Raw genomic sequence first — 26,104 nt, 5'->3', positions numbered from 1 at the left:
TCGGGCTCTTCCGCTCTCGAGCTCATCTAAGTGCTTGAGCTCTTCTGCTCTCGAGCTCATCTAAGTGCCCGAGCTCAGAAGGCCGAGCACAGCATAGGCCGAGCACAGAAGGCCGAGACCAGAAAGCCGAGCACAGCAGGCCGAGCACAGAAGGCCGAGACCAGAAGGCCGAGCTCAGAAGGCCGAGCACAGAAGGCCGAGACCAGAAGGCTGCTGAGCATAGAAGGCCGAGACCAGAAGGCTGCCGAGCACAGAAGGCCGAGCACAAAAGGCCGAGACCAGAAGGCTGCGGAGCTCAGAAGGCCGAGCACAGAAGGCCGAGCACGGCAGGCCAAGACCAGAAGGTCGAGCACAGAAGGCCGAGCACAGCAGGCCGAGCACAGAAGGCCGAGACCAGAAGGCTGCTGAGCATAGAAGGCCGAGACCAGAAGGCTGCCGAGCACAGAAGGCCGAGCACAAAAGGCCGAGACCAGAAGGCTGCGGAGCTCAGAAGGCCGAGCACAGAAGGCCAAGACCAGAAGGCCGAGCACAGAAGGCCGAGCACAGCAGGCCGAGCACAGCAGGTCGAGACCAGAAGGCTGCCGAGCTCAGAAGGCCAAGCACAGAAGGCCGAGCACAGCAGGCCGAGACCAGAAGGCTGAGCTGGCCTCAGAAGGCCGACCTCGTCGTCTATATGCTGCGGCCATGCCCTGCAGCAGCCTTACCGCATCATGTTTTACTTGCCGGCCACGCCACGACATATTAATCAGGAACCATACTCTGCTGTGACCGCCAACAATCATCGCGCGTGGCCTCTCCAGACCTCCAACTTACTCCACAATTAATGCGTACGTCGCCTGCTGCCTACGGACCTCCAGTTCTCCACGGCAAATCAGCGTTGCAGTGTTCAATCAACCGGGACAATTCCCTGACTCCGACGTGGTCTCCCACTACAGCATTAATTCGCCTGATCGTGCGGCATGCTCAAACTGTACAACGACCTCGCTCCATCATCTCACAGGTAATCCAGCACCTCTCTATAAAAGGAGAACCACTCCATTTCAGAGGGGGGGGCTGGCGGGTAGGCAGACAAAAAACTCTGATTCATACTATTCCCTCTCCTTCTCCAAAATTAAGCCCCCCTCTGACTTAGGCATCGGAGGGCCGGCGCCGGAAAAGCCCGGCCACCGGCTTCTTGCAGGTCCCCCGGAGGACGCCGCCCGCCGACGGATCGCTGTCCGCCAGTGTTCGCCGGAGCTCCTCCTCCTCGGTTCGCGGCCGCCCCCGGGTCCAATTTCCAGCAACACCAAGTATGCGACTGCCACTACCTTCGCTCTCGCGCCATCTCTCTCACGCTCTGGTTTCCTTCTCCTATTGGTTTCAGTGTTGTTACTGCCCCCATTTACCCAATTTGCTCCTGTTTCGATGTTTCTGTCGTCCCCTCCATATCTCCCCTTCGATGATGCCAGTGACATGGCTTCTATATCCTACTACCGCCATTGGAGGCAACAACCATTCGCAAAAACCTGGTCTTGAACCCCGGACCCACAGAAGAATGATAAACTTACGATCACAACCAGGGAAGATTTAGTGGCGGCACCATCGTAGAGGCCGAGTCATGAGATAGAAAGGCATGGACAAAGTCTTGAAAGAGAGTACCTGCAGCCATGGATGCTCCTCTCTAAACTACCCTATATGGGCAAAAGAGGACAACTTCTCATCTCTTTGGATTTGACCAAGCCTTTCTGTCTTGTTTTAAATTACTGGACTTGCTATTGGAATGTAGACTAGAATATAGGTCCCTAATTAGCTCTTTCTAGCCATCCATTCCTTAATAGATGGTTAGTAATATATAAAAAATTATTCATATTCATACCATTTATATTCATATGGAAATATAAATTTTGGATCAAGAAATTATCAATAAAATTCCAAATAGTCTGTTATTAATTTTGTTGCCCATGGAATTATTCTAGGGTCAAACTGTCAAAGTAAAAAATCTAAAATTATTTATGGATACTTGAATTGAAGATTTTTTATTTAAAAGTCTATGGTGCCCATATAGTGACTTAGACCACAAGATAAAAAAAATGAACTATGAGCCTAAAATATTATGAACAAAATTTCCATGGACATCTTGTTGATTTTGCATGTCACTTTTTATATGTTAGTCGCACAATGATTCCAAGGTTGGTATATAAAAATTAGTAAACTTAAAATTATGTATAAATTCTTGAATGAAGAGCATTCATTATTTTTAGGCTCACCGGTTTATGTTTATAAAACAAAAAAAAATATCTATAGATTCTAAGAGGGATATTCATCACTTTTGGTTTGTATTTTTTTTTAATCTAAATATACATATACCCTTCATTTTGTCTCATAATTAATTTTTAGTATAAAACTTTATTTTAACATCGATATTTGGTCTCAATATCTTTAAATTACTTATGCAAAAAAAAAATCTCTTTGCCAAAAAAAAAAGTAATGTTGGAATTTTTTTTTAGGGATGCTAAGTAAAAAAAATTATGGAGTTATTACATTTAAGATAACAACTTACTCATGCTAGCAACCAAAAAAAAAAAAGAAGTTAAATAAGAAACAATGTATGTATGATTTTCAAAAAGATAAAAATATAATAACCTATATCTTGCTGGTATATACGCAAAATCCCAAATCAATATTCTTTACATGTCTTTTCTATGTCATGCAAAACCCTAAGCATCCAATCAATAGAATCCTACTAACTTAAGGTTGCAGGAGTAAAATTGAAGTGTGGATGCTTTTTCTAAACTCCAAAGTCTAAATCCCCATGCAAGATCGTTCGTTATATGCCTGTATAGTAAAAATAATGCCTAATATGGCCTTATATGTGGCTAGTAACTCCGGAGGGCTATATGGGTCGGGAAGAGGGAGTTGCTCAGAGTGCTTCAAAATTTGTTATGTTTAGAGATCTATTTTAGCAAAAAAAATAAAAAATAATTTCTAATATTTTTTTTTCACGTGGCTGGCACGTGTAAAAAATTACAACCGAGCCGGCACCTGGATGTAAAAGGGGCGCTATGGCCATCCAGCTCTCCCACGAGATTGCGTCGCGAGGAAGCGGTGCAACCATAATGACCAGGTAGCCGCCGAAGCTTTTCCTTCCGGGGCCCGTCTTTCCTCTCCGGCTCCGTCGTCCTAATAATAAGAGGGAAAAGACCGGCTCTCCCAGATAGATCGTGGGCTATGGCGATGGTGGAGGAGGAGGAGATCCGCCTCGAAGTGGAGGCGGTCCAGGCCGTCTACGGCGACGATTGCCGTGTGATACTTGACTTCCCGCCGCATCTCAACGTCCGCATCCGGCCTCGAACTGCCGACGATTCTTCGCAACAGGTATCCCCTATCCCAACCGCCCAAGAACTAGGGTTTCTTCCTCCGCGGGATGCGTCGCAATTTCTGGATTTGTTCTTTCTAGTCTAAAATTTTGGCAGCCGTCCGATTTAGCGCGTTCTTTGTTTTCGATGTTCTTGCGTTAATTTATGCAATTCATTGTTCTTATCCCGGTTCGCAACTCGATGTTCTTTTTCCGATTCTACTCAAATTGGTGTAGAAGTTTCATATAACTCGAGAATTGATTGGGAAAATATTGTATGCCAAACTTTTGTGTTTATTAAATTTCTTCTCAAGTTGTTCCTCAAAATCAAATGCTCGCGAGATGTGCTTATCCAAAATCCTCACCTTTGTAATTCAACTACAGTTTATATAGCCCCCTCAGGATTTTATCTCAAGGGTCAGGAAGGGCTCGAAGTTTGTGGACCAAATTTAGTAGAAGCAACAAGAATGGCGAACGAATAGGAAGAAAAAGAGGGTCACCTAAAATCTTTCTTATGTAGAGGGAAGAACACCTAGAATGCTCTGAGTTTGAAGAAAATTACATTCATAATGAACAAATATATAAAACATGGGGTGTTTCTCTCTGCCACATGTATAAATCAAGTTTCTTGAACCATAAGTGATATAAATCAATACTTGATTAAATTGAACTAATGCTAGCTTTTGTGGCATAAAAATAACCCAAAGCTCTCATGACTATTGACCTTCTTGTCTATTTCCATGCCTAGGCTATGAATTATTACTCAAAACCCATCATGACTGGGTTTGGACCGTTACAAATACAAAGAGACGGAACTGAAAATCAACTTTGTTTTGAATGGTCACACCGTTAATGGAGTAACAATTCTTGTTTCATGCTTTTAGAATGGCATAAGACGAGATGTCTAGAGATGCACATAAATCTAATCTACCTGGAATGATCTTATATGATTGAGTGTTTGATTCTGTAGTAAAAATTCGTAGATTTCTTAAAATCTTGGAATTGAAATTTGTAGCTTGACTGGATTTTTCAAGTTCTGTAATTTTTCATCTGTGTCTAGCTAGGTTTTTCATTTTTATCTTCATGTATTTAACAACCAAACACATAATAAAAAACATGAATTTTCAGAGTTATTTAAATCTTTGAACAGAGAAAAGGATAGAATTATGTTTTTGAAATTGACTGACCCCACCTGTAGTCTTAGGTTTCTTATCTTGTCTAAACAATTTCACGTCTAGTGTTGATCGTTTGTTCATGCAATTAGAATTTCATTTACTAAGACAAACCAATGAATACTTCTCTGGACTCTGCGAATCCTTTTTTTATAAAAAAAAAAGATTTTCATACCATGATTCATTAAGTTTAAATCTTTATCAAAAATAGCAATATGTTTCTTTTGCCACAATATATTATATCCCCATGAACTTTTCAGGAAGATTAATGGCGATAAAATGAAGATTCATCGAGGAAGTTATATTGGTGATTATAATTACTATGCTTTTTTGAAGACTGATTGTTTACCAACTGTTTGTCCTAGTATCAAAAGTTAGCTTGGAGTGCTGACACATATTGTTTTCCTGCAGTTTGTGGAAGTCATACTTGGAATAAAAGCATGTGCTCAGGTAACACTTGGAGAAATATAAAGAAGAATTTCACTTTTGTGTTTGGCCTGCTCATATCAAGTGTAGTTTTCGTTATTTATGTTCTTCTATACATTCTGTCATACAATATGCGGACAACTAATTAATCATTATTATGATATGACGGCTACGGAATATCGTTCTGAGAGGAATTATTGGACTGGAGTTGATTTTTTTGCTAGTTTGTCATTTTGCATTTAGTCAATTACAAACCTCTCTGTTCATGGCTAAGTGAAAAAGCTACCATGCGTTCCTTGTGTGATGCTTATTGTAGGTCCTTGTAAAGTTTACCAAGTAAATAGGGTTTCATATATTGTGTTTATCTCTGCTTTATAGAATTCTGTGATGCTGAATATTGTTGCATTGATATGGACCTGATGAGTGTGACTCATAGATGAAATTTGAAACGCAAAGTAACATGTTCATGTGGAAAAATCTGTTAATTTTCATTGTATTTGATAAGATTCATATTTCAAAGAAGTCGACTGAGTATATTCTTGGGTTGTGCTTCATATGTCCATTGGCATTTGGATCATGAGAACCCCTAAAATAAATATGATTGGTGTTAAGCAAGCTGGAGAGATGACAAGACTAATTGCAAGCTGTATTTTAGTCAGTGCAAGCATGGTTTAACATTATTATCAAACCTAGGAGTAACTGGAGAAATGACACTTGAGTAGTATTGAAATACAGAAGAATGGCAATTATTATGATGATGACAATGGTGATGATGATGGGAAAGGAGGGAAATTTGTGACTTTTGGTGGGATTAGTGATCATAAAAGAACACATTTAGAAAAAACAGAGAGAGAAAGGCACCGGGGGGCATATGATACAGCTGACCAATTGGAGGGATGAATGGTGCACTTCTTTATTGATAGGACATTGGGATGCGTTGTTTACAATGAGAAAAGGCACTTGTGGTTGTGTCAAGGATAAAAGACTGCCAAATTATCTTCTTAGCCTGCTTGAGACGTCTTAGATGCAACACATTCAAGGTTTACATATTGTCTTGAAGGAAGCAAGAAAAAAAATCAACACATCGTGTAAGGTAGCATATCAATGTATTTTAGTTTTTGGTATAATGATATGTTATTATTAACATCTGGACAAAGTTTAGTTTTTTTACTTCAGTTGCTAGACTATGATTAACAATTAAGTAAATTGCATGTCCACTTAAATGTTCAAGCTATCGTTTAAATGAATAACAGAGAAAAAGGCTACTAGGCTTAAGTGGGTACTTTGTGAGGCACTATGTATCTGTTTAATTGGCTGCTTTAAGTGCTCAAGCAGCAGTTTTTGTAACATTGTGAACGGCTAATTGTCTCTGTTATTAGGTAGTAACATTCATCGCAATGGTGTTTGGTGTGCTGTCTATTATAGCACTATTTTCTTTTATCTCATTCATCTCTTCTTGCAAAACTCATAAAAATTTGCGACTTTATGCCAGATCCATTCATAATAATGAATTCCTCACATGCTTGCCAAATCAAATTGCGGGGATTGACTTTGGCTAAATATGCCAACTCGTTTTTCCATGTGGATCTTGAGGTCAAGAAAGATCTGTGAATGTTTTTTATAGAAAAAACTTTTTTTATCATCTAAGATTCATGTTCACTGTTAGGCCGGGGGTATCTTTGACCAATGTCTGCCGAATCGGATTGAACCGCCCAGTTTGGGCAGTGCCGGGCCGACCCAGTGTAAAACCGGGTTGGTTCGTCTAATAATTTTGGTTCCAGCCCTGTACCGGTCAGAACCCCTACCAAGCCGTCCGGAATCGGTCCCTTACCGACCGAAACCAGCCGATAAGTGTTCGAATCGGCCGGTTCGGTGCAGACTTGGTGTGAACCGGCCGAGTCAACTCGGTTTCGAACCGGATGGACGCTGTGGACTTGCTGTGGAGCCAACTGATACTTCATTTGAAAGCAACAACTCTCTCCGCCACTTCTCCTTCCCAAATACTCTAAAAACAACATCAATGCAGGCTATCAAAAGAAAGATTCAAGGCTAAATAAGGTGTGTTTTCTCTCTTCTATCTCATTTCTTCTTTCTTTTTTAGGCTTGAAAAAATAGCTCAAAAATTGCAAAACAAGGGAATATCATGCCAAAATTTCGATTTGGGCTTGATTTTTTTATATATTGTAGATCTATGGGCGATCTACATGCTGAAATAAAAATTTTTAATTTTTGGATTATATATAATCTTTAAAATTAAATATATATTTTTGGTTTAAAAAATAATTTTTTAAATAAATAATTTTTTTTTTTAAAAATTAAAATCAGAAACGTATTTAAGGGCATGCAAGCTACTCTCCATAAAAATTTGGTGTCCATTCATTTAAGTTTTGATGCGATCATGCGTACAATGGTCTAGGTCTAAATTTAGACAAAATTAAGAAATAAGTAGCCTTTGATGAATTCCTGAGGGCCTAAAAAATAAATATAGCATACATTATTGGGTTCTATATGAATCTGAGCTGAAATTAATTTTTTGAAATATTAATATTTAAAAATTATTTTTAAAATTAAAAAATAATTAAAAATATATAAGTAATGTCAAAAATTATGAAAAATTAGTAGTATGTATTCCATAATTCAGAAGTATTTTTTGAGGTAGAAATCATATTTTTCTGAATTTATGATATTTAAATATATTTTTAAATTTAAAAATTATTAAAAGTATGTAAATAAATAAAATATGAAAATTAGGATTATATATTAGATAAATTTGATGTATTTTTTGGTAGAGCCCCAATGGAGAGTGTCAAGGAGTTAGTACACAAATTCAGAGATTAGGAGTAGCAGTGATGATAGTTCTGATGGTCATGGATCTACTCGCTAGAGAGAGAGTGGAGGACAGGAGACCACTGTTTATGAGATAACTGCAGAATGATTTTCGATTCGTTGATGAGTCTCTGTTTATGCATGCTACACAGGATAGGGACCACGGTGTACAATCTGGTAGAGCCCGCGAGGATACGATTGCATATAGAAGACGGGCTCCGCGAGGTATATAATGGATTCTATTATCCGTAGCTGTAGATGACATTGGACGTGAAGTAGGATCCATACACGTATCAGATTTTGAGTCATATACTGAATTCTATTATCCATAGCTACATGCAACTTATGACCATACGGATACGGATATGGATATGGTGCGTTTGAGGTATTTTTCGGTGGCTGCTACCTTACGCAGTCCGAAGCATCTCATGGGTTGGATTTTGTTGCCAGCATATTCGGATGGGCTCTTCCACAGCCGTATTATCAATTAGAGGACAACTCTTAGAGCCAGAGCTTTCACGAGAGATTCGAAAGTACTTATAACCCGGCGCACGTTTCTTATGAGATGAACGTATAAGACTACAACGCCGCTTGGTTAGAGAGGTGGGTTGATGTATCTTCTGACTATGCTGATTATTCAGATATCTACGAGAGCCATCGCCACTCGACCTGATTTTAGATATCCGTATGTATATTGTACTTTAAATGTATGTAATTGGTTGTATTATTTTATAATTTTTACGTCACTATTTGATTTAAGGATATTTTATGTTGTTCCTTGTAGCATGCAACATTTCACTAATTATTTTATGATTTGTATCGTTTTAAAATAATAAAATGCATCATTTGGGTTAAACCGGGATCATAGAAACACCAAAAAACATAAAAAAAAATCAAATTAGATTTAAAAACATTGAAAAAGTTCAAAAAGAGTGATTACCAATTAAATATTCTTGAAAACTCAAAAAAAATGGACGTGCCGGTACAGAACTGGCACGTCCTACCGTACTAGTATCGGTTTGGTACCGAACCGTACCGGCCGCCGATTGGTACGGATCCCAGTACCGGTTCGGCGGACCTTGTCTCTGACCAATATATTTGACCAAAAGTTATATATAGAGGAAGATTTTCCATGGGGATTTAGAGAACTTGGAATGACATATGGCAACATTATGGATAGAATAAATCACGATACTTGCCTGAAATGCTAAAAATTGGTATTTTTGGACCAAAATGGAGGACATATGCTTGTTAAGCAAGGATTATTACATGAAACATTTTGTTTAAGATATCTTTGTGTGACATATGCACCTAAGGGCATGTGACATACTTTCAAATTCATATGTGACTACTACAGATGGCTTATCCAATATAAGCCATAGGCTGAAGTATCATTACATAACTGTGGATCTAATGCATTGCTACATGGTACATACTGTGCAATCTCGCTTCATTCATATGAGGCTTTTGATTATTATTCCGTATAATTTGTTGCTGAAGTATCCTTGTTAGATGAAAGCTTTTGTATGTTAATTTAGATAACTATAGTCATCAATATTTTGCTTGGTCCAGTATTTCCTATGCTTGATGCTTGATATTTCTTTGTCATGGCAGTATCCCAGTGAACCTCCTTATATATATGCTGTAGAAACGAAAGGCCTTGATGAGAATCGACAAACACGTTTGATTGCTAGCATACAGAACAAATCCCAGGAGCTCTCTTCATGCATGATGCTTGTGGCCCTTTGCGAGGTAGCTGTCAGTTGAATTCATTAGATTCGTTTTTATTTATAGTTGAGTTGGTGACTAGTTAATGCACCTGTTCAACTGCAAGTGTGAATATGCTATGTTCCGTACCTATTGGTGTCATGGCCTGTTTTGATGAGTTTTTGTCGGGTGTTGATGTTATTCCTAATTTCCCAATTATCTGATACCTCCAGCGTGCCAGCAAGTTGAAAACTAAAGACATAGAATCTGTAACATTCTGCCATGATTGACTAGGATGTTCTAAAGATGATATATTTGATCTTTTAAAAAAAAAAATAATGTAAATATATTTTTCTTGTTGGAGCAACTGCTTGAAGTTCTATACGTGAAAGTCAATAACATGACATAAAGAGCCTACCTACTCAGATTTTAACTGATTAAACAATTGTAAATGCAAGCTGTGTGATATCGGCTGTGTCAATCATGGGAAGGAAGAAAAAGAGAGAAAACCATCAGATTACATCATGGAGGTAAAGTCCTGTGGTATTGCATCTGATGTGCAGGTTATTATTTTATGTGGTGCTGTTACTATTATGCATAGTTGGAGAACAATTCAGGGATATGAATCTTCTAAAGCATAGTTTGTGCAGTAACTGCCTGGATATTGACATGGCTCCAGAGGAGTATGCTAGTTCATGGGACCCTTAGCCTAGTTCACAATGTGATTGGCTTGACTAGAATTCAGGAGGTCTAGTGCTTTTTATTTCTTAGAAGCATAAAATTTGGCTTACTACAGTAACATGTCAGGTTTGGATATATTATGGTCGGTTCATTGGTGTTGATTATACTATTGTGTACGATGGATTCCTAAGAAATGTCCAAATACCACATATAGAAGTAAAACTAACATGACGTTTTCTTATCGCTTAACAGCATAGATTCCATAGTTCAGGATAATGGAATTGGAATTCTAGTAATAGTGTACTTTACTGATTTTGCATGTAGCCTTTTAGAAGTAGTAATTTTTCTTAAAGAACCTGGATGGTGGTTGAGGAATGTTTGTTGCTTTGATAGATCCCATCTCTCTTCCACTTTTCATATTCTTTTCCTTTTCCATGGCTGGACAGAGCTGGATTCGACTAGCATGTGCTAGGGCTGAATAGGTCTCTGCTGGCCCTAACCTTTAGATTAATATTGTGAATTGGTTCTAGGATGAGATTTTTCAGAAGAACAAAATTAGTTGTCATTCTACCTTCCCTTGGATTAGCAGTATACTTTTAGGAGAAAAAGGGAGGAGGGGGTTTAAAAACTGTAATAACATCAAGGATTTCAAATTAGTTGTCATTCTACCTTCCCTTTGATTAGCAGTATACTTCTAGTGCCTCTATTTTCAATACGTACACTTCTGAAGGGAGTGGCCTTTCTTAAAGGATTTAAATGGTGGGCAAGGAAGTTCAAGACTTTTAACTCTTAAGGAATATCCTTTTTTTCTTGCTTCATGCTCTTTCCCTTTTAGGGAATTGGACTGAGCTTACAAGGAATAGCATTTATTGGTGCTGAATGGGCCTTGGATGGCCCTAAGTATGACCTTAGTTTAAATCTTTCAGTTTCAGTTGAATAGATGCCATTTATAGACTAACAAGCAAAATGAGTGTAGGATCAGGAATGCTTAAAAGGATCTCTGTAGGATGGGGTGGTGTGGATAGGGGTGCTTATTGAGATTTGCATGCCTACAATGCAGATGCTCGGACAATCTTGTGGCTGCTGATGTTAACTCAGGTTCCATTCTGCTTATTATATATTGCCATCTAATCAGTCATAAGATTGTCATATGGTACTAAAGCAGAAAATACTGATGAACAATAGGACAATTAGTAAGATTGTTATTAAGGTGTTGGCATTGAGGTTAAAGGTTAATATGAAAACCTTACTTCTAGTATTCAAAGTTCTTTTATCAAGGGCAGTCATATTAGCATAACACTTTTGCTTATAGTTTCTGACGCTTAATGTAAAAAGAGGTGAGCTATAAGCTCAAGCGTGTAGAACATATGATATGTGAACTAGTATATATGTGTTATTTCATTGGTAAAACTGAATTCTGAGACAGGTGAATTTGGTGGATGCAATTTTGTGCTATGATTTCCATCTCTTGTGCTAGCTTGGAGGTTTTTCTGGAGGTTTTAGTTTCGGCTCTCATAAAATTAGTGGGTCCATATAAAGGTTCTGTTGATTCTAGTAGAAGTAATAGGCCCCTCCTGACCTAGAATTCAGATGGATGAGAATAATCTAATGGTAAGTGCTGATTCAATCAGATGTGACATGAGAATATGCTGACTTTATGCTCAGGATCATTTTTTATATTGGGAAAGGGCAAGGCACATGATTGGGATTCTTTGTAAAAGTGGTTTGGTAGGAGTTCTGTAGGATGAAAGAAGTGACACTTATTTTTGAGGGTCGGAATAATCCAGTTAAATTATGTAATTATCGTGGGTTAGTACTTAGTAGGGTGTGGCAGTTATGCTGGGTCTACTGCTGAGCCCTGACTCATATACATAAATAATTCTTAAAGGAGGGTAAGTCTTACATAACCATGCGGTAAATGCAATCTTCAAAATCTGCTATTGCAAATCACTATCTCCAGTGGAAACCCATGAGTTTGCTCCGTTATCATATGGTGTTCGGCCACATAAATTGGCAGGCCAGCCTTCTCCTTGATTAGACACCTTGATCGAATGGGTAAATCTGGAAACATTGCAACCCCTAGTTCCAGAGACAAATATCCATTAAGCAGCGGTAGAGGGGTAGAAAGAGGTCCTTGGATGTGCCGTGCTCAAATATTTTGACATTAGTAAGGGAGTCGCCCTCTAACCTAAGCTTTGAAGCCTCAAGGATCTTGATGGTGTAATGGATCTCTTCGCAGGCTGTTTGGAGCTCTATTGTTGGTGCTGAGCATGGATTCAGTTGTGTGGCTGGGACAACATATAGCTGGTTCCCTTGATCCCTAATAACAAAACCTGCTTTGCATTTATTGTCGGCATTCTTAGTGGAGTCCTGAAAATGATTGTGAGCGTGGCATAGAGTGATGAACTCCCGGGTGAGTAAATGTCGGGTTGATATGATCATCCTATTGCCCAGCTTTGGAGACAACGAACAAATCTCTGCCTAGTTTGTTGCATGGTTGGCAATCAGCTGGGTTGTGGCATGTCCTCAAAATTTAAGCTTTAAACTGGCTAGTCAAAATTACCAGCCTGTATATTTAATATTCCCATGTTTTGTAGCAGAATTTGTTGCTTTATAATGTTGGGACTGATTGTTCCTTTAACTAAGGACAAAGAAGCCTGATTAGATATTTAGTTCTATAAAATGCTATAGCTCTCCTGGGAGGCAGGAACGATTTGCATCGTAACCTTCCCCAAGCAGATTACCATCAGAACAATGTTAACCATGATATGCCGTACCGTACCGTACGGTATGGGTACCGGTGGCATACTGACACTCGGTACGCCAAAAAATTGCTTACCGTACCGTACTGACACTATGCTAGTGTGGCACCAGTATAGGGTCTGGTACCGAGACCGCGAACTTTGGTGTTAACTCTGCATTGGACTTTGGTTTTCCAAACCCAGCTGAAGCAAAGCACATTTAAGTGCACTAAAGATGATCAATTGGCCTCCATGAAGCACTATATCTTTTGGTATTTAGTTGCAAAGGTTATTTTCGTAGATCATGGTGCCAAAAATTGATAAACATAAATTTGATGTTTCTTGTGGATGGATAGATATTGCTGGAAGCCTGGAACGCTTGAAAAATTATTATAATATTCGTACGTAATATGTAAGACAATACTTTGTGTTTGCATCGAATCTGATTGGTTTGAATATTGCAGGAAGCAGTGGAGATTCTTTCTAATATGAACCATCCTGAAGGAAACTGCCCATTATGTCTATATCCTTTGGTCACACAAGATAAAGATGATTCTTCTTTGCCATTTATGAAGCTGATGTCCTGCTATCACTGCTTTCACAGGTGGTTTCCTATCTTATTTTTCTGTTTTGAATCCCTGTTTGGACTATTTTTGATTGATACCTTGTTTGTATTCCTTCTTTGTTAGTGAATGTATTATCAGGTGGTGGAAATGGCTCCAGGAGCAAAATGACACCAAAATAGCTCAGGAAACTACTGCTGCTGCTATAGAACAAAGGGGTATTTCTTCTTAATGTGCTCCTTCATTTATAAAAAACATGGAACAGACAAAAGGGGGAATCTTGCTGTGAAGATATTTCTCTGGTGTTCACTTTTGCCTAACTCAGCTATGGGAGCTCTTCTTCGCACATCTATTTTCTTCAGAGTGATCTTTTTTTTTTTTTTAACATTGTTCTCTATCTGCCAAATTAGTCCTTGACTATGATATCCCATATTTGTTTTCATACCTTTCATGAATAATTATATGAATTCTTAAGGTTTTCCAGTCCAGCAAAGTCAACTTATTGGGAAGACAATTTGACAGGGTATCTGCATGATATTATTTCTTTTAAGTAGGCTGTAAGTTCTAGAGGGTTAACATTATAGTGATTCTGGAACCAAATGACTTGGGCAAAAGTTTGACATGTCTTCCCCTTATTATTTTCTTTTTTTTCAAGAAATTATTTTTAGATATATTTTATAAAACTGAATTTGTATAAACAATAATACTGTACCAGGTTGCCATCAAATTAGTTGTAAATTTTTTTTGTAGTTTTATGCTTTTAACTGCTAACATATGATATTTAGTGAGAACTGCTGATGTCCAGCTCAGATATGCCTGCCACTGTAAATCAACACAAAGGAACTTGCCCTGTTTGTCGGAAGGTGTTTGATGCAAAGGATATTGAGCATGTTCTTGATTACCTTGAAACAAATTTATCTCAACTGGTATGCATCCATTCCCTTTTGTATCCATGTGATCTCTGTTTTTTTTTAATTATTATTATTTTTTTTACGGCAATACATTCATTGGCTTTTAGAGTGGTGTGATCTTCTCTTGGGTTGCGGATGCTTTTGTAGTCATCAGCTTACACCTTGTTTGACTAGTTATCCAATTAATATCAACTAAACCATTTCCTGCATGGCTTATTATCAGCAGTTAAGTTCTCATTGAAGAGTCTCAGATTCTCATAGTGTCACCAGGAGATCTTGCTAATAATTATACACTTTCCTTTTGATTTCTGATATCCATGCTATGTTTCTGCAATCTGATCTCGTCTAGCGCTTGATTTTTGCAGTTTGCACATTCTATTGTGATGGAAAGCAAATATCTTCTTTAGAACTAGTTTTGTCAGGGTCTTAGTTTTATGTTATCCATAGCTTCTTATCCATTCATCTCTAGTTCTTGTAACCCAGATAATCTGAATGTAGCTGGACTTTTTTAATTGAAGGGCATAATTGATGGTTCCTTTGATAAAGACACAATACAGTGAAGAGAAAGAAGAAATAAATGAATCTCAATAAATCTTTGTTTCTTGAAACTACAAAATGCAGGAGTCCAGATTCATCAGTCTACTTTCACGTGAGTTTCGGTGGTCTTAGCTTTTAGTTCAGTTGCAAGAAAAGAGAAAAAAGACCTTTTAGTTTCAGCCAAGTTCCTTTAAAAGTTACAAAAATCCAAAATAAATGTTAATTAAAATTTGGGGAAAATATAAAGAAACTTTAAGGGCCTATTTGGGTATTATTGTAGGAATATCCTGCAGGGATATAAAGAAACTAGGTTCTGAAGTGATGCCCCCCCCAAAACAAAAAAAAAAGGGGAGAAAAACTTTCTTCTTTCCTCCTCTCTCTCTCTCTCTCCCCCTCCCTCCCTCCCTCCCTCCCCAATCTCTCGCTCATGGTTTATTGGTTTGAGCTGCGAGTGTTTCGTTTTAACTCTACATTCCAAGCAAGCTAATTTCATGCTCGCTGGTCTTGGCTTGTTTTGAACGTTAGCTGAGCTTGGCTAGCTTGGCTGACCATAGTCTTGGATTGTTTTGAACATTAGCTGAGCTCAAGCTAGCTTGGTTGACCATCTGAGCTTAGCATGAACTAATGCTGGCTCTCTGGATCCCAGCTCATATACGCTGGGAGACTAGGCCCCAGAAATTAGTATCTGTAGGAACTCTGAAACTGAACTCGTTTCAGATCTTCTAGACAAATTTAGAAAATTTCAATTTCGATTTTAGAGTTTTAAACAGAACTTCAAACTGCTAGAAAAGGAAAAAAACGAAGTAAATAAGTTGATCACTCTATGCATGCATGAATACTTATGGTGCTTTCCTCCTCCATAATTGCTGATTGAGTTATATGTTTAGAGAAATGTGAAGAATGGTTCTTTTAGGGTTAGACAAGCTGGATTTTTTTTCTTTCCATTGAGTTTTGGATTTCAGCAGACATTGTCGAGGCACTTGTCATGTCTCGAAAGTCCATCCTTGAAGTTGGCATAGTTGAGTAGTTGAACATATTTGGAGGTGGTTGAACCTAGAAGCATGGATAGATAAATTATGGTATGAAAATTACTCGAAATTACTATCTGGACTGCGCTCTCCATTTTCTTGTCGAATTTTCCTGTGCTAGACATAAAACTTATGATGAATTGCTCTTGATATTTAAAATCTAAACTGTCATTTCTGCATCAGACTAGAGGAACCCTATCTAAGCACCATCTGTAATATTGCTTTTCATGTTAGTAAAGAGAGAATTGTGTGGCATTGCTAGTTCTAATATTGGATTCCTTGTTGATCAGAATCTGATGGGGCCCATGTCTCTCCCCTTTCTTGCTAGTAGTCTCTCCAGCCTAGTACCATTTATGTTGGTAAACCTCCTCTTCTCGTCTACAGAATAGACTGTTGTAATGTGCCTGCATGCATGTGCCCTCACATGCTCGTACAATCTTTTGGCTTCAGACCTGCCATATGTCCATTCTGTGCAGGTTAACTGCTGCTCCCATCTTTTTCTTGCATCCACTCTCATAAACCTTCTTGCCTTCCCCTCTCCCAACCCTCCTTTTTTCTCATGGTTCTCACAATCTCCTTGTCTTCCACTTTAAAGCCATAACCCTGGAAATTCCTCTTCCCCCAGCTTCCAAAATCCTAAACTAGACTCCTAAATTCTGTTCTCTCGTAAATCCCTAAGCATCGCCATGAGGCGGCAAGAAGTCCCTTAAGAGGTTTTTGAGCCTCATCTCCACTTTATCTTGATTCACTCCAAGGAGACCATTTCTTCTTCTTCTTTTGTTAATCTAGGTCCTGACTGAAATTTCAGGCTGTTGAAGCTTGAGGATATCTCTGAGTTTTGGCAGGATGCTGCTAAGGAAGGTTTGCGATTTGTTCTGAGCCACTAAGGCACCTTTATCTGCTCTTATTCCACGTCATTATGCATATCCTTAGGTGTCTTGGGCTCAGGGAAGTTGAAGGGACTAGTCCAATTTGCAAGTCCTGAAAGCTTTTGGCACCAAACAGTAGGCTTTGGATCTTATTCCCTCTTCCGAGACTCACTTGAGGTTGGGCTTTTCTTTGATGCAAGTTGCAATCTGTTCTACAAGGAGCCTTGATCTTGTGATGTTTCAGGATTGTAGGAACCACATCAATAATGTTGTTGCTTTCTTTCTCATAAACATGGGTTATGAAATAGTTGTAAAATCAATCATGATAAGGGGTCACTTGTGCAAATTGGGTTCAGATGCTTTCATTTTCCTTCTTTCTTGTTTTGAGCTTAGTTTTGTCATATCTATGTTGCTAAAAGTATTGCGAGGTTGTTATGACGTAATGTTGTCGGATAACTTTGCTTAATTTTTATTTAATTTAATTTTATTTTGTTTTTCATAAGCAAAGGTACATTAACAATAGAAAAATTAATTTACTAATTTATGTTTAAAACAAAATAAATAAATTGAATACAAAAGATAGGTTACAAAATAAGGAAATAAATCTAAAATAAAAAATAAAAAAGAAACAAATTAAAAGAGATAAGAAAAAGGAATTGAAAATACGGAATACAAGATCTGTAGCTGTTGATTTGAAAAGTACAAATATATATATATATAATATGTAAAGTATTATAAAATAGATTAAATAAAGATTGAAAATGAAACAAAAATATAAAATTGATGATATATAACCATAAAATATTAATAAAATAAATTAAAAAATTAATACTATATATAATTAGAAAATACATCATAAGAATCAAGGTCCGTAATCTCGGTACCAGGTACCATATCGGAACCTTATCGATACGGTACGGTACGATACATCTCTGTATCGAAATGGCTCTCTAACTATTTTTCTAAATTTTTATCTCAATACGCCGCAATACAAGTTGGTATAGGCTGGTATGCACCTTGGTATAGGTCGGTACACCTCGGTACGGGATAGTACGTCTCGCTACGGGGTTTATACTGATTCAAAATTAAGTTTCGTACCGGTTTTCTTCCGGTATGGTATAGTGCACCCCGATCGGGTGGTACAGCAAACCATGATAAGAACATAATAAAATAAGATACATAAAAATTTGTAGCTGGATTTTTTGTAATAAAAAGAAAGCTCCCAACAAGGATGGGACATGTGACCTTTCTGTGCGTGAGAGAGATGGGCAGACTGAGGGAAGATCCACCGAATATTTGGATGGATTTTGAGGGACACATGGTAGGGTATTTCAGGAAAAAATTTGACAGGTGATATCTTCTAAGGAATACTCTTGTATTTAATATGGTATAAGATTATGCAAATCTGTATTTTATTATGTAATGGAACTTCTGGAATCGGGCAAGTATGGCTAGACTCTTAGAAGTCTCTGCATGGGGTCCATTTTCTTGCTAAAAAAGAGGGGAGGGGAGAGAGATCCCTGTCAACATCCCCCGGGGGCACATGCATGCTTCCCCTTCCTTCTTAGATAGGCACGTGCAAAGCACATGCTAAGTACTAGAGGAACCTAATATATACACAAAGAACAGACCTTATACCATCAATTAAGGACCATTTAAGTATCGTCTGCATTGATTCATTTTGTAGATCTGATCCCCAAAATAGCAAGCATCTCATATCTCGGCTTACATTTTTAAGTTTTTCCTAATCTCTTCTCTTGATTGGGAATTCGGCTTATCTTGTTGGTGTCTGCAAATGGAGATAGAGGGTGGCGCACGCCAGTTGACATATAGAATGGGGTCCAACAGGTGGCAAATCATGATGCTTTAGGTGTCACATATGAGTTGAAGCATGTGATACTACTCAGACAATTGGCAGCCCATCCCATTGTTTGCAGCTATCTTTATTAGAGGTAGACTGTTTTTTATTAATTGGCTCCCTGAAGCCTCCAACATGTCCAGATAATTTAAAGTAGTTTTCCCTTCTTTTGTCTTTCTTGACTTTTGGCTGATGCTTGGTGCAACTACTACCAATGACAGAAACGAGGATTGCATATTTTAATGTAATTGATTTTTTTTTTTAATTTTGAGAAACACGATGGGCATGCTATCTTCTGTGTTCAAACTGAGAACCTCTCCCCAGCACACGTGCTGAGGAGAAAGGTGCCGACTGGAGACCAAAGTTTTGCTGTGTATCCAAGTATTTTCATAGATGATGCGACAATGCAACACTCATTATTGCTTTGCTTACAGAGATTTGCAGGAATGGACAGAGATGAAGATGATAAACTGTTTCTACAATCAGAGTTGGAGAATAAGAGAAGGGAGAAATTTGAGGGCTTGTTAAACTTGCAGCAAGAAAACAACGGTCTGATTGAACCCACAAAAAACCTTCAGATATTACCTGGGATGTTTCTTCCTGAACCTCTCTCGCTGCCTACTACATCTGTAGAGACCAGAGGTGAACTATGCGGAGATACCGCTGACCGTTCAACCTTTGATTCAAATACCTCCATAAACAAAGCATCCACAAGCAAGCAAAAGAATACAAGCATGAGGAGAAAGAACAGTCTTCATAATTCAAGAAAACAAAAACATGCACAACCAGTGCGAAAACAGTGGATCAAGAAAGAAGTGCAGACTTCGGAGCAGTGACATAGTTGTTTCTTTCTTTCTTTCTTTTTCTCTGAACATAAGAGCCCTGTTTTCCACCCTTATTTTTCGAAAAAAGAAGTTACATTGCAAGCATGTACGCGCCATATGCCTGATGGGCAGAACTAGTGTATCGTGGTGCATATCGAGCTGCCATATGCAATTTGTATTTGTTTGAGTATTGCCTTCATTATATATTTATATGCCTATTCTTTTGTGTGTGAGAGAGATTTCCTAATGGGAACATTTCACAGAGACCGTGAAAATATATTTATATGCAAATTGTCTATTTTTTAAGAAGTATATCTTGTCCCAAGTTTCTCGTCCTTTTCAATCTGCTCTGTAAAAGATGATCAATGTATTTTATTCAATGAACAGGCAAGGTCCAGCCGTTCATTTATAGAGCCGTTTTGTCATGCCCGTGATCATGTACGTTTGTGCGCGGATCTTTCCAGTAATGGCGGATACGAATGTCCTCTAGCATTTGTTTTTAAGTTACTGGTCTCCATGTTCTGGAAATTTAACAGTTTTTCTGTTCTGAAGGATTTTTAGGACTTTGCGCAAGGAAATGAAAACGTCCAAAGTTTGGCAAAGTTGGCACGGTTCATGTCGAATTTGCTGGGGAGGTGCTTTCGGACTATATAAGTTGAACAGCTATTAAGAAAAAGAAGTCGAAAAGAGAATCAAGTTCAATAGGGCAATGGATTCTGGTAACAGTTGGCATTTATCTATTGCGTACTTCGATATGACTTGCAACATTTTCGACTTCAATCATTAAGAAATTAATCATAATGTGATACGAGGTTTCTTTTCTCTGGTGTTTTATTGTTGGTTATCACTATTGTTGCATCAGCCTTGTAACATCCAGGCTATCAAGAAGGTGTCCTTGATCGAATGCTCAGTTAAAAAGCTTTTCTTTTCTTTTTTTTCTTAAAATTTTGGTTGCAAGGAAAACTCGGAAACGTAGGACATAAGGCTATCAAGAAGTTACAATTGAAGTTGTACCCCTTATAAACCCCAGAATCTGCAGCCGGACCCCTTGCTATCTATTTCCATTTGCCATTGTTGCTGCAGTCAATCTGCATTTAATCAGTTCAGACCCTTCCTGATCCGGAATGTTTTAACCCAACCGTTGGAGAGTCTTCGAAGCATCGTACGAAATGAAAGTCCAAGGTTAGAAGTAATCCTAACTTCACTCGTGAAACATGCCAGGGTTACCATGTCGAACGTTTACACCTATTCCCATTTATCCTGTGAAGCTCACATGCCAGGGTTACCATTTCCAACGTTCACACCTATTCGGCTATACCTATTTATCCTGTAAAGCTTACATGCCAGGGTGACCATTTGCACGGTTTACACCTCTCTTCCTATTTATCCTGCAAAGCTTTCACACCATTCTCAAAAATCCAGGATTTGATCTAAAGATCCCGTGGACGCTAAAGTCGCATGAGACCAACCTCTTGGCAGCCGCACACGTTGCTGTCTTTCCAAAGAGGTGCGAGTGATTGGCCTCCACACCCGTCTTTTCCTCTTCATCCAGCAAAATCCACCTTCCCTTCATGGGACCCAGGAGCCCAGCTACCTATCTTCTAAAACTATATCCCGAAAATCCAGAGACATAAGAAGCCACTCAAGCCTCAGCTCTTACCGTTGCCGAGGTGGGAGAGAAAAAAACAATCAAACACCTTTATCACGGACAGCGTCCACCTTTCCTCCCTCTTTTATTGCTTCACCTCCAAAATATGAAGACAAACAAATCCTTGACATTTACCATGTTTTCCAGAAGTATTAGCAAAAGGAAATCTGCCTATTTTTTAAAACTATCCATTTACCGCTGAACAAGTCTCAGAGTTACAAACATAAAGAAATAATCCAAAACCGATCAGACTACTCTAATAGCCCCAGCCACACCCTGAGAGGATAATTTAGCTAGACTGTGTGGCCGAGGTGGTGCAATGCTGAGCTCCAAATCGCTGCTTTCAACCAACGAAGTTGTGGCAGAAGATGGAGGATGAGGCAAGGACAATTTGAGAAGATTTGGGGCACATGTTGTGCTGGCTTGCAACACTGTAGCCACCTGGTCTGGAACATTGAGTGGTGAGATGAGGGATAAGGTTGGCATGACCTGTTCTCCAACACTGCGGCCTGAGATTTCAACCTGTTCAGAGCTCAAACGTTAGGTCGAGAAGAACCGATGATCTCGAGGATGGCTCCAGAAATCAGTATAGTATTCAGAGCATGTCAGAATTATAGCGTGATTGGTTTACCATGAGATTGGCACCGCAGAAGTTGGTAATGCTACCATGGCTTGTCATCATTGGTGAGACTGAGGAAGCCTCGAAACCTCGAGATGCCACTGGGGTGGTAACAACAACTGAGGCTCCCACCTGCAATTTAGCCCCCCCATTTGACCAGATTCAGCTTGTTCATATTATAGGAAGGAAGTCATGGGGTCGCTGGTATCTGTTTTTCGCATGAGAGGAAAGGACTATGGTACATGGGAAAGAGATTACCATATGTTCCTCCAGGCTTAGATTATTCGTTTCTTCCTTGGGTTCACGAGGAGGCTTCTTCGGAGATAATGCTGAAGCTGTTTCAGGGACCGCAGCCTGCAAATTTGGCGATCAGTCACGATCCAGAAGTAAGAAAAGACTACAATAGCATTAATCAGAGGAAGACAGAATGATGGAAACCAAAGCAAAATTTTGGAGTGGTTACTTCTTCATTGATCACCATGTCGAAGAGGCTGGATCGGCGCTTCTTTTTACCAGGATTGTTCTGTCTAAGGAAATACTTCTGCGCATGACTGGCTACTTGGGTCGGGGTTCTAGTGGTCACAAAATTCCGTGAAATTCCCCTCCAATCTCCCTTCCCGAGCTTTTCCAGTCCAGCCAAAAATGTTCTGTGCTCTTCTTCTGTCCATGGTACTCCTGTGTGAGAGCACAACAGCTGAGCGGCTTAGAGAACATCATAGAAATGGCTAAACCTCCATCTGCCGATTAAATGAAATGAGAAGCAGGGCGAGGATTTCATATGAACATAAGGAATCTCGAGGGAGCGGAGATCTTCCATTTAAAGAAGTCAAAAACTTTTCAAAACAAAAATAACGTAGGAGTTGTTGTTTTGCTTCGACTGAACAACCATACAAGCCACTCTTTGGTTCTACTTGAATCAAGTTACATGCAGAGGATAGAAGGCCATAAAGCAGTAATGCTTGCAGGATGATAACGATATTAATTCAGAGAATTCATAAGCGTATAAAGAAAAGAAGCTGATTCAGAATCCTATATATGGTGCAAACCTTGTTAGCCCGATCAACAATTCCAAGCACCTTTATAGTTCTTAACCAAATCAGCCACACATGTCTAATGAGGCTTTCTTACAAAACAAGGATATACTATTCATTGCAGAAGAAAAGAATAAGGAGAAAAGGAGAAAAGAACCCACTTTTGATTAATAGCAAACCTATAGAGCATAATTAGAAGTTGGTTATTGCTTTGATGGATCTCTATCCTATTTATTATTTTTTTCACTTGCATATATTTCCTGTTTTCCATCTCTTCTTAGCATATATTGAACCAGTAAAATAGAACATTTGCAACATGGTATAAGCCCAAACATGCTATCCATTCCCTTTGCAACATGGTTTTCCATTCCCTTTGTTACAAAAATTATCAGATAGATAAGCTAAATGCTTATATAAACGTTTAAAATACCTATAGCTAATCCAAGAATTAAAAAACGGGCAGAGAAAAAGGAAGTTTCCGAGTTTCCTCCTCCAGGAATAGATAGACCAAATCACCAGTTAAACTTTTAGAAAACTGGCATCCAAATGACATTGTAACAAGAAATTTGCATAGTTAATTATGATATGTATCAAAATAAAAGATATCATGCATTATATCAATCTAAAAATAAAGCCTTTACATACATAGTTGGCAACACAATTCACAGAGCAACGATCTCATTTCTTTTCACAATCTCATTTCTTTTCACAATATCAACCAAATTTCCACATCAAAAGTTTTATGAAAAAACCCCCAAAAATCTAATGTTTGACGCATTTATGTAAGAATTTCCATGAATAAATCTTTCGTATAAAAAAGATTTTCATGAATAAAGCCGATCGCATAAACAAAATGATAATTTAATCCAATCGACAAAAAAACAACCAAAAAGAAGCGGGGAAAAAGCATTTCATCATCAAGATCAAACAGGACAAGTACATAATTCAACAAAAGCAAATCACCTGAACAGATGCATAAATCCAAAAACTTACCGAAATACCAACAACCCCCAAAGAAAAAAAGGCCAATAATCGATAAGACAAAGATCGGTATAGAGGGAAAAAATGGCCAATCGATCACCAACCTCTTTTCCGCTCGTGCCTTCTTCTCGTCCTCGAGGATTGGTGGAGGCCACCGTCGGAAAGGTAACCTTGCTCGCCGCTAACGTGATCGCCGGCCGGTCCCCCGGTGCAGGAGGCCAAATTCCCCATGCTGGAGCTCTTCCGCATCACCTCCTCCTCCTCCAACTCCAACTCCAACTCCCCGGCTCCCCCTTCGCCCATGATCCTCACCCCGAAGAGCTTCAGGCCTTTCTCCATGGCCGAAAAAAATCCTCCGAGCACAAATCTTCACGCACACCCTCTTCCTCGGTCTCTTATCGCTTTCTCCTTTGGGCCTATTATTATAGATCGAGAACGCGACTCCAGGGGGAACGGGGAACGAGGAAGGCAAGTTAATCCCTTTCTGCTCCATGGGAATCTATTAGATCTCCGCTGCGGAACTGCCCGAATTTTTTGATGTAATTACGTAGATTGCCCACGGATTAGCTCAGCCTGAGGTAAGAAGCAGGGTGCCATGACCGGCCGGTGAGCATAAAAGGAATATTAGAACGATTTTTTTGTTGGGCTGAAACGTATGGGACATGGGTACGTCGGTCTTCATATTTATTTTGCTTAAAAAAAAAAAAGTAGGATATCGATACTAATATTTGTCCAATTCAGAAAATTATATTTATATTTATTTAAAAAATAGGAATACAAATTATATAGTAAAAATATGGATATGAATATAAATATAAATATAACTTAAATAATTAAATTTTATGACTATAGAATCAATAATATTATTAAATAAGAGATAAATCAAGTTAGCAATATGTTGACATATTCATTTATTTTTTTTACAAGTTCATGAGTGTTATATAAAATTAAAGAATATTATAAATAATATCGGATATTCGGATACGGATCGGATAGTTATTTATCCACATCCATATTTGTTTTTTTTATGATTATGGATATATATATATATAAATATTACTAAAATGCTAAAAATTTTATTCATATTTAGAAAGATTCAAACACAAAAACAAACTTAGATAGATATTATCCGATTATCCGATTCACTTTCATCCCTATTTTTTTGGCTTTCTTTTATGCTAATACAAAATGGTTTTGAACGATTTATGTTTGATAAATATTAGCTTTGTGCAATCTCTCCAAAACTTTATAGTACATGCACTGCAAAAGATTTTGCATAGTAAACCTAGTTGATAGGATTTTAGTCATCCATCAAATGCTTCTTTTAGAGCAAATAATAGTCCATTAAGGTAAGTGCTATTGCGATTATTCATATCGTATATGTTGGTTGAGTTTTGGTTAGTATGTCACCAAAGATGATGAGACATTGATTCTATAGTTTATCCTCTATAGAGATATTAGGTGAGGCTTATTAAAAGATTTGGATATGCTTATTTAAGGTTAACCAATTAACATTCTTATCTGTTGGTGCACCAGCAATAATGATACATTCTTATATGTTACATAAACATTTATGAATTCGTCGCAATGAAATTTTATTGAATTAATCTTTGGTGCAGCAAGCAGCAATCAATCGCATTCGCATTATGACCAATATTCCATCTTTAAAAAAAAAGAGGGAGGTAACCTCATGCCATCAGAGACGGCACCTGCTATCCTGAAATAAACGCTCTCTCCCATTAACGGCCGAAAATCCAGTGTCAGGCCTGCGATATCTTAATCAGATTGCGTGTCGCTGCGCCGCTGTGCGGGGAGCCTCCTCCATTAAAAACAAACCCACGATCATTGATCAAATATCAATATTGCCACCCACCTACGTCCGAGGATATAGGAGCGTGAGGACCGCAAAGATATGGCCTCGGCTATTATTACTAATTACGAACTTCTCTCCCCTTTCTTAGCTCTTTCGTTGGGCATTGGATGGATTAGTTTCGGGAGATGGCCGAGAGAGCCGGTAAGGGCACTTTCGTCATTTCCAAGAATGCAAGCTCGGTTGTTTCCCTCGACGACGTATGGGTGGAGAGTAGGGGTGGTTCTATATACACCCCCCCTATTGCTCAGGACACCCCCCAAAAATTAAAAAAAAATTAAATACTCTCTACACCCCCCCATTTGCTAAGGACACCCCTAAAAAATTAAAAATTCCTAAATTACCCCCACCCTCCCCACCCCCTCACCTAAATTGCTCTCTACACCCCCCAAACCCCCCCCACCCCGCTCTTCCCCTCCAAAACACCTCGCCAACGCCCAAAACCCCCCCGTTCCCCCTTCTCCCTCTCGTCGCCGGC

General features: G+C 38.7%; 2 protein-coding genes across 3 annotated transcripts; one reads left to right on the top strand and one right to left on the bottom strand.

Annotated features, from left to right (window-relative positions):
- The first annotated feature begins 3,038 nt into the window (after positions 1–3,038).
- Positions 3,039–19,789, top strand: LOC103713599 (RWD domain-containing protein). Of its 2 annotated transcripts, XM_008800588.6 has the most exons (7): positions 3,039–3,354; positions 4,918–4,956; positions 9,373–9,510; positions 13,352–13,491; positions 13,577–13,668; positions 14,261–14,376; positions 19,088–19,789. In XM_008800588.6, the coding sequence occupies exons 1-7, from the start codon at positions 3,208–3,210 to the stop codon at positions 19,487–19,489; spliced, it is 1,074 nt and encodes a 357-aa protein (XP_008798810.3). In that variant the 5' UTR covers positions 3,039–3,207; the 3' UTR covers positions 19,490–19,789. The 2 variants fall into 2 exon arrangements, with proteins under 2 accessions (XP_008798810.3, XP_038975802.2); XM_039119874.3 differs by lacking the exon at positions 9,373–9,510 and having other exon boundaries at positions 3,064–3,354; positions 19,088–19,710.
- A 1,395-nt stretch (positions 19,790–21,184) lies between these two features.
- LOC103713598 (transcription factor KUA1-like) lies at positions 21,185–24,231 on the bottom strand. The gene is made up of 5 exons (XM_008800586.6): positions 23,861–24,231; positions 22,208–22,419; positions 22,003–22,098; positions 21,757–21,876; positions 21,185–21,647 (listed from the first exon to the last, which is right to left on the bottom strand). The coding sequence occupies exons 1-5, from the start codon at positions 24,093–24,095 to the stop codon at positions 21,372–21,374; spliced, it is 939 nt and encodes a 312-aa protein (XP_008798808.4). The 5' UTR covers positions 24,096–24,231; the 3' UTR covers positions 21,185–21,371.
- Positions 24,232–26,104: the final 1,873 nt, after the last annotated feature.

The sequence above is a fragment of the Phoenix dactylifera genome, chromosome 3 (genome assembly GCF_051530095.1).
Source record: "Phoenix dactylifera cultivar Ajwa chromosome 3, Ajwa_hap1_PhDact_Kaust_v1.1, whole genome shotgun sequence".
Classification (NCBI taxonomy): Eukaryota; Viridiplantae; Streptophyta; class Magnoliopsida; order Arecales; family Arecaceae; genus Phoenix; species Phoenix dactylifera.
This window is presented reverse-complemented; position numbering and strand designations above follow the sequence as displayed.

Excerpts from the sequence above, each read along its gene's own strand:
- LOC103713598 (XM_008800586.6), bottom strand. The coding sequence starts at position 24,095 with ATGGAGAAAGGCCTGAAGCTCTTCGGGGTGAGGATCATGGGCGAAGGG. Across the intron at positions 22,420-23,860 it reads AAGGCACGAGCGGAAAAGAG|GAGTACCATGGACAGAAGAA; the intron begins GTTGGTGATCGA and ends GCTCTCACACAG. Across the intron at positions 21,648-21,756 it reads TCTGCGGTGCCAATCTCATG|GTTGAAATCTCAGGCCGCAG; the intron begins GTAAACCAATCA and ends AGCTCTGAACAG.
- LOC103713599 (XM_008800588.6), top strand. The coding sequence starts at position 3,208 with ATGGCGATGGTGGAGGAGGAGGAGATCCGCCTCGAAGTGGAGGCGGTC. Across the intron at positions 13,492-13,576 it reads TGCTATCACTGCTTTCACAG|TGAATGTATTATCAGGTGGT; the intron begins GTGGTTTCCTAT and ends CTTCTTTGTTAG. Across the intron at positions 13,669-14,260 it reads TGCTGCTATAGAACAAAGGG|ATATGCCTGCCACTGTAAAT; the intron begins GTATTTCTTCTT and ends TGTCCAGCTCAG.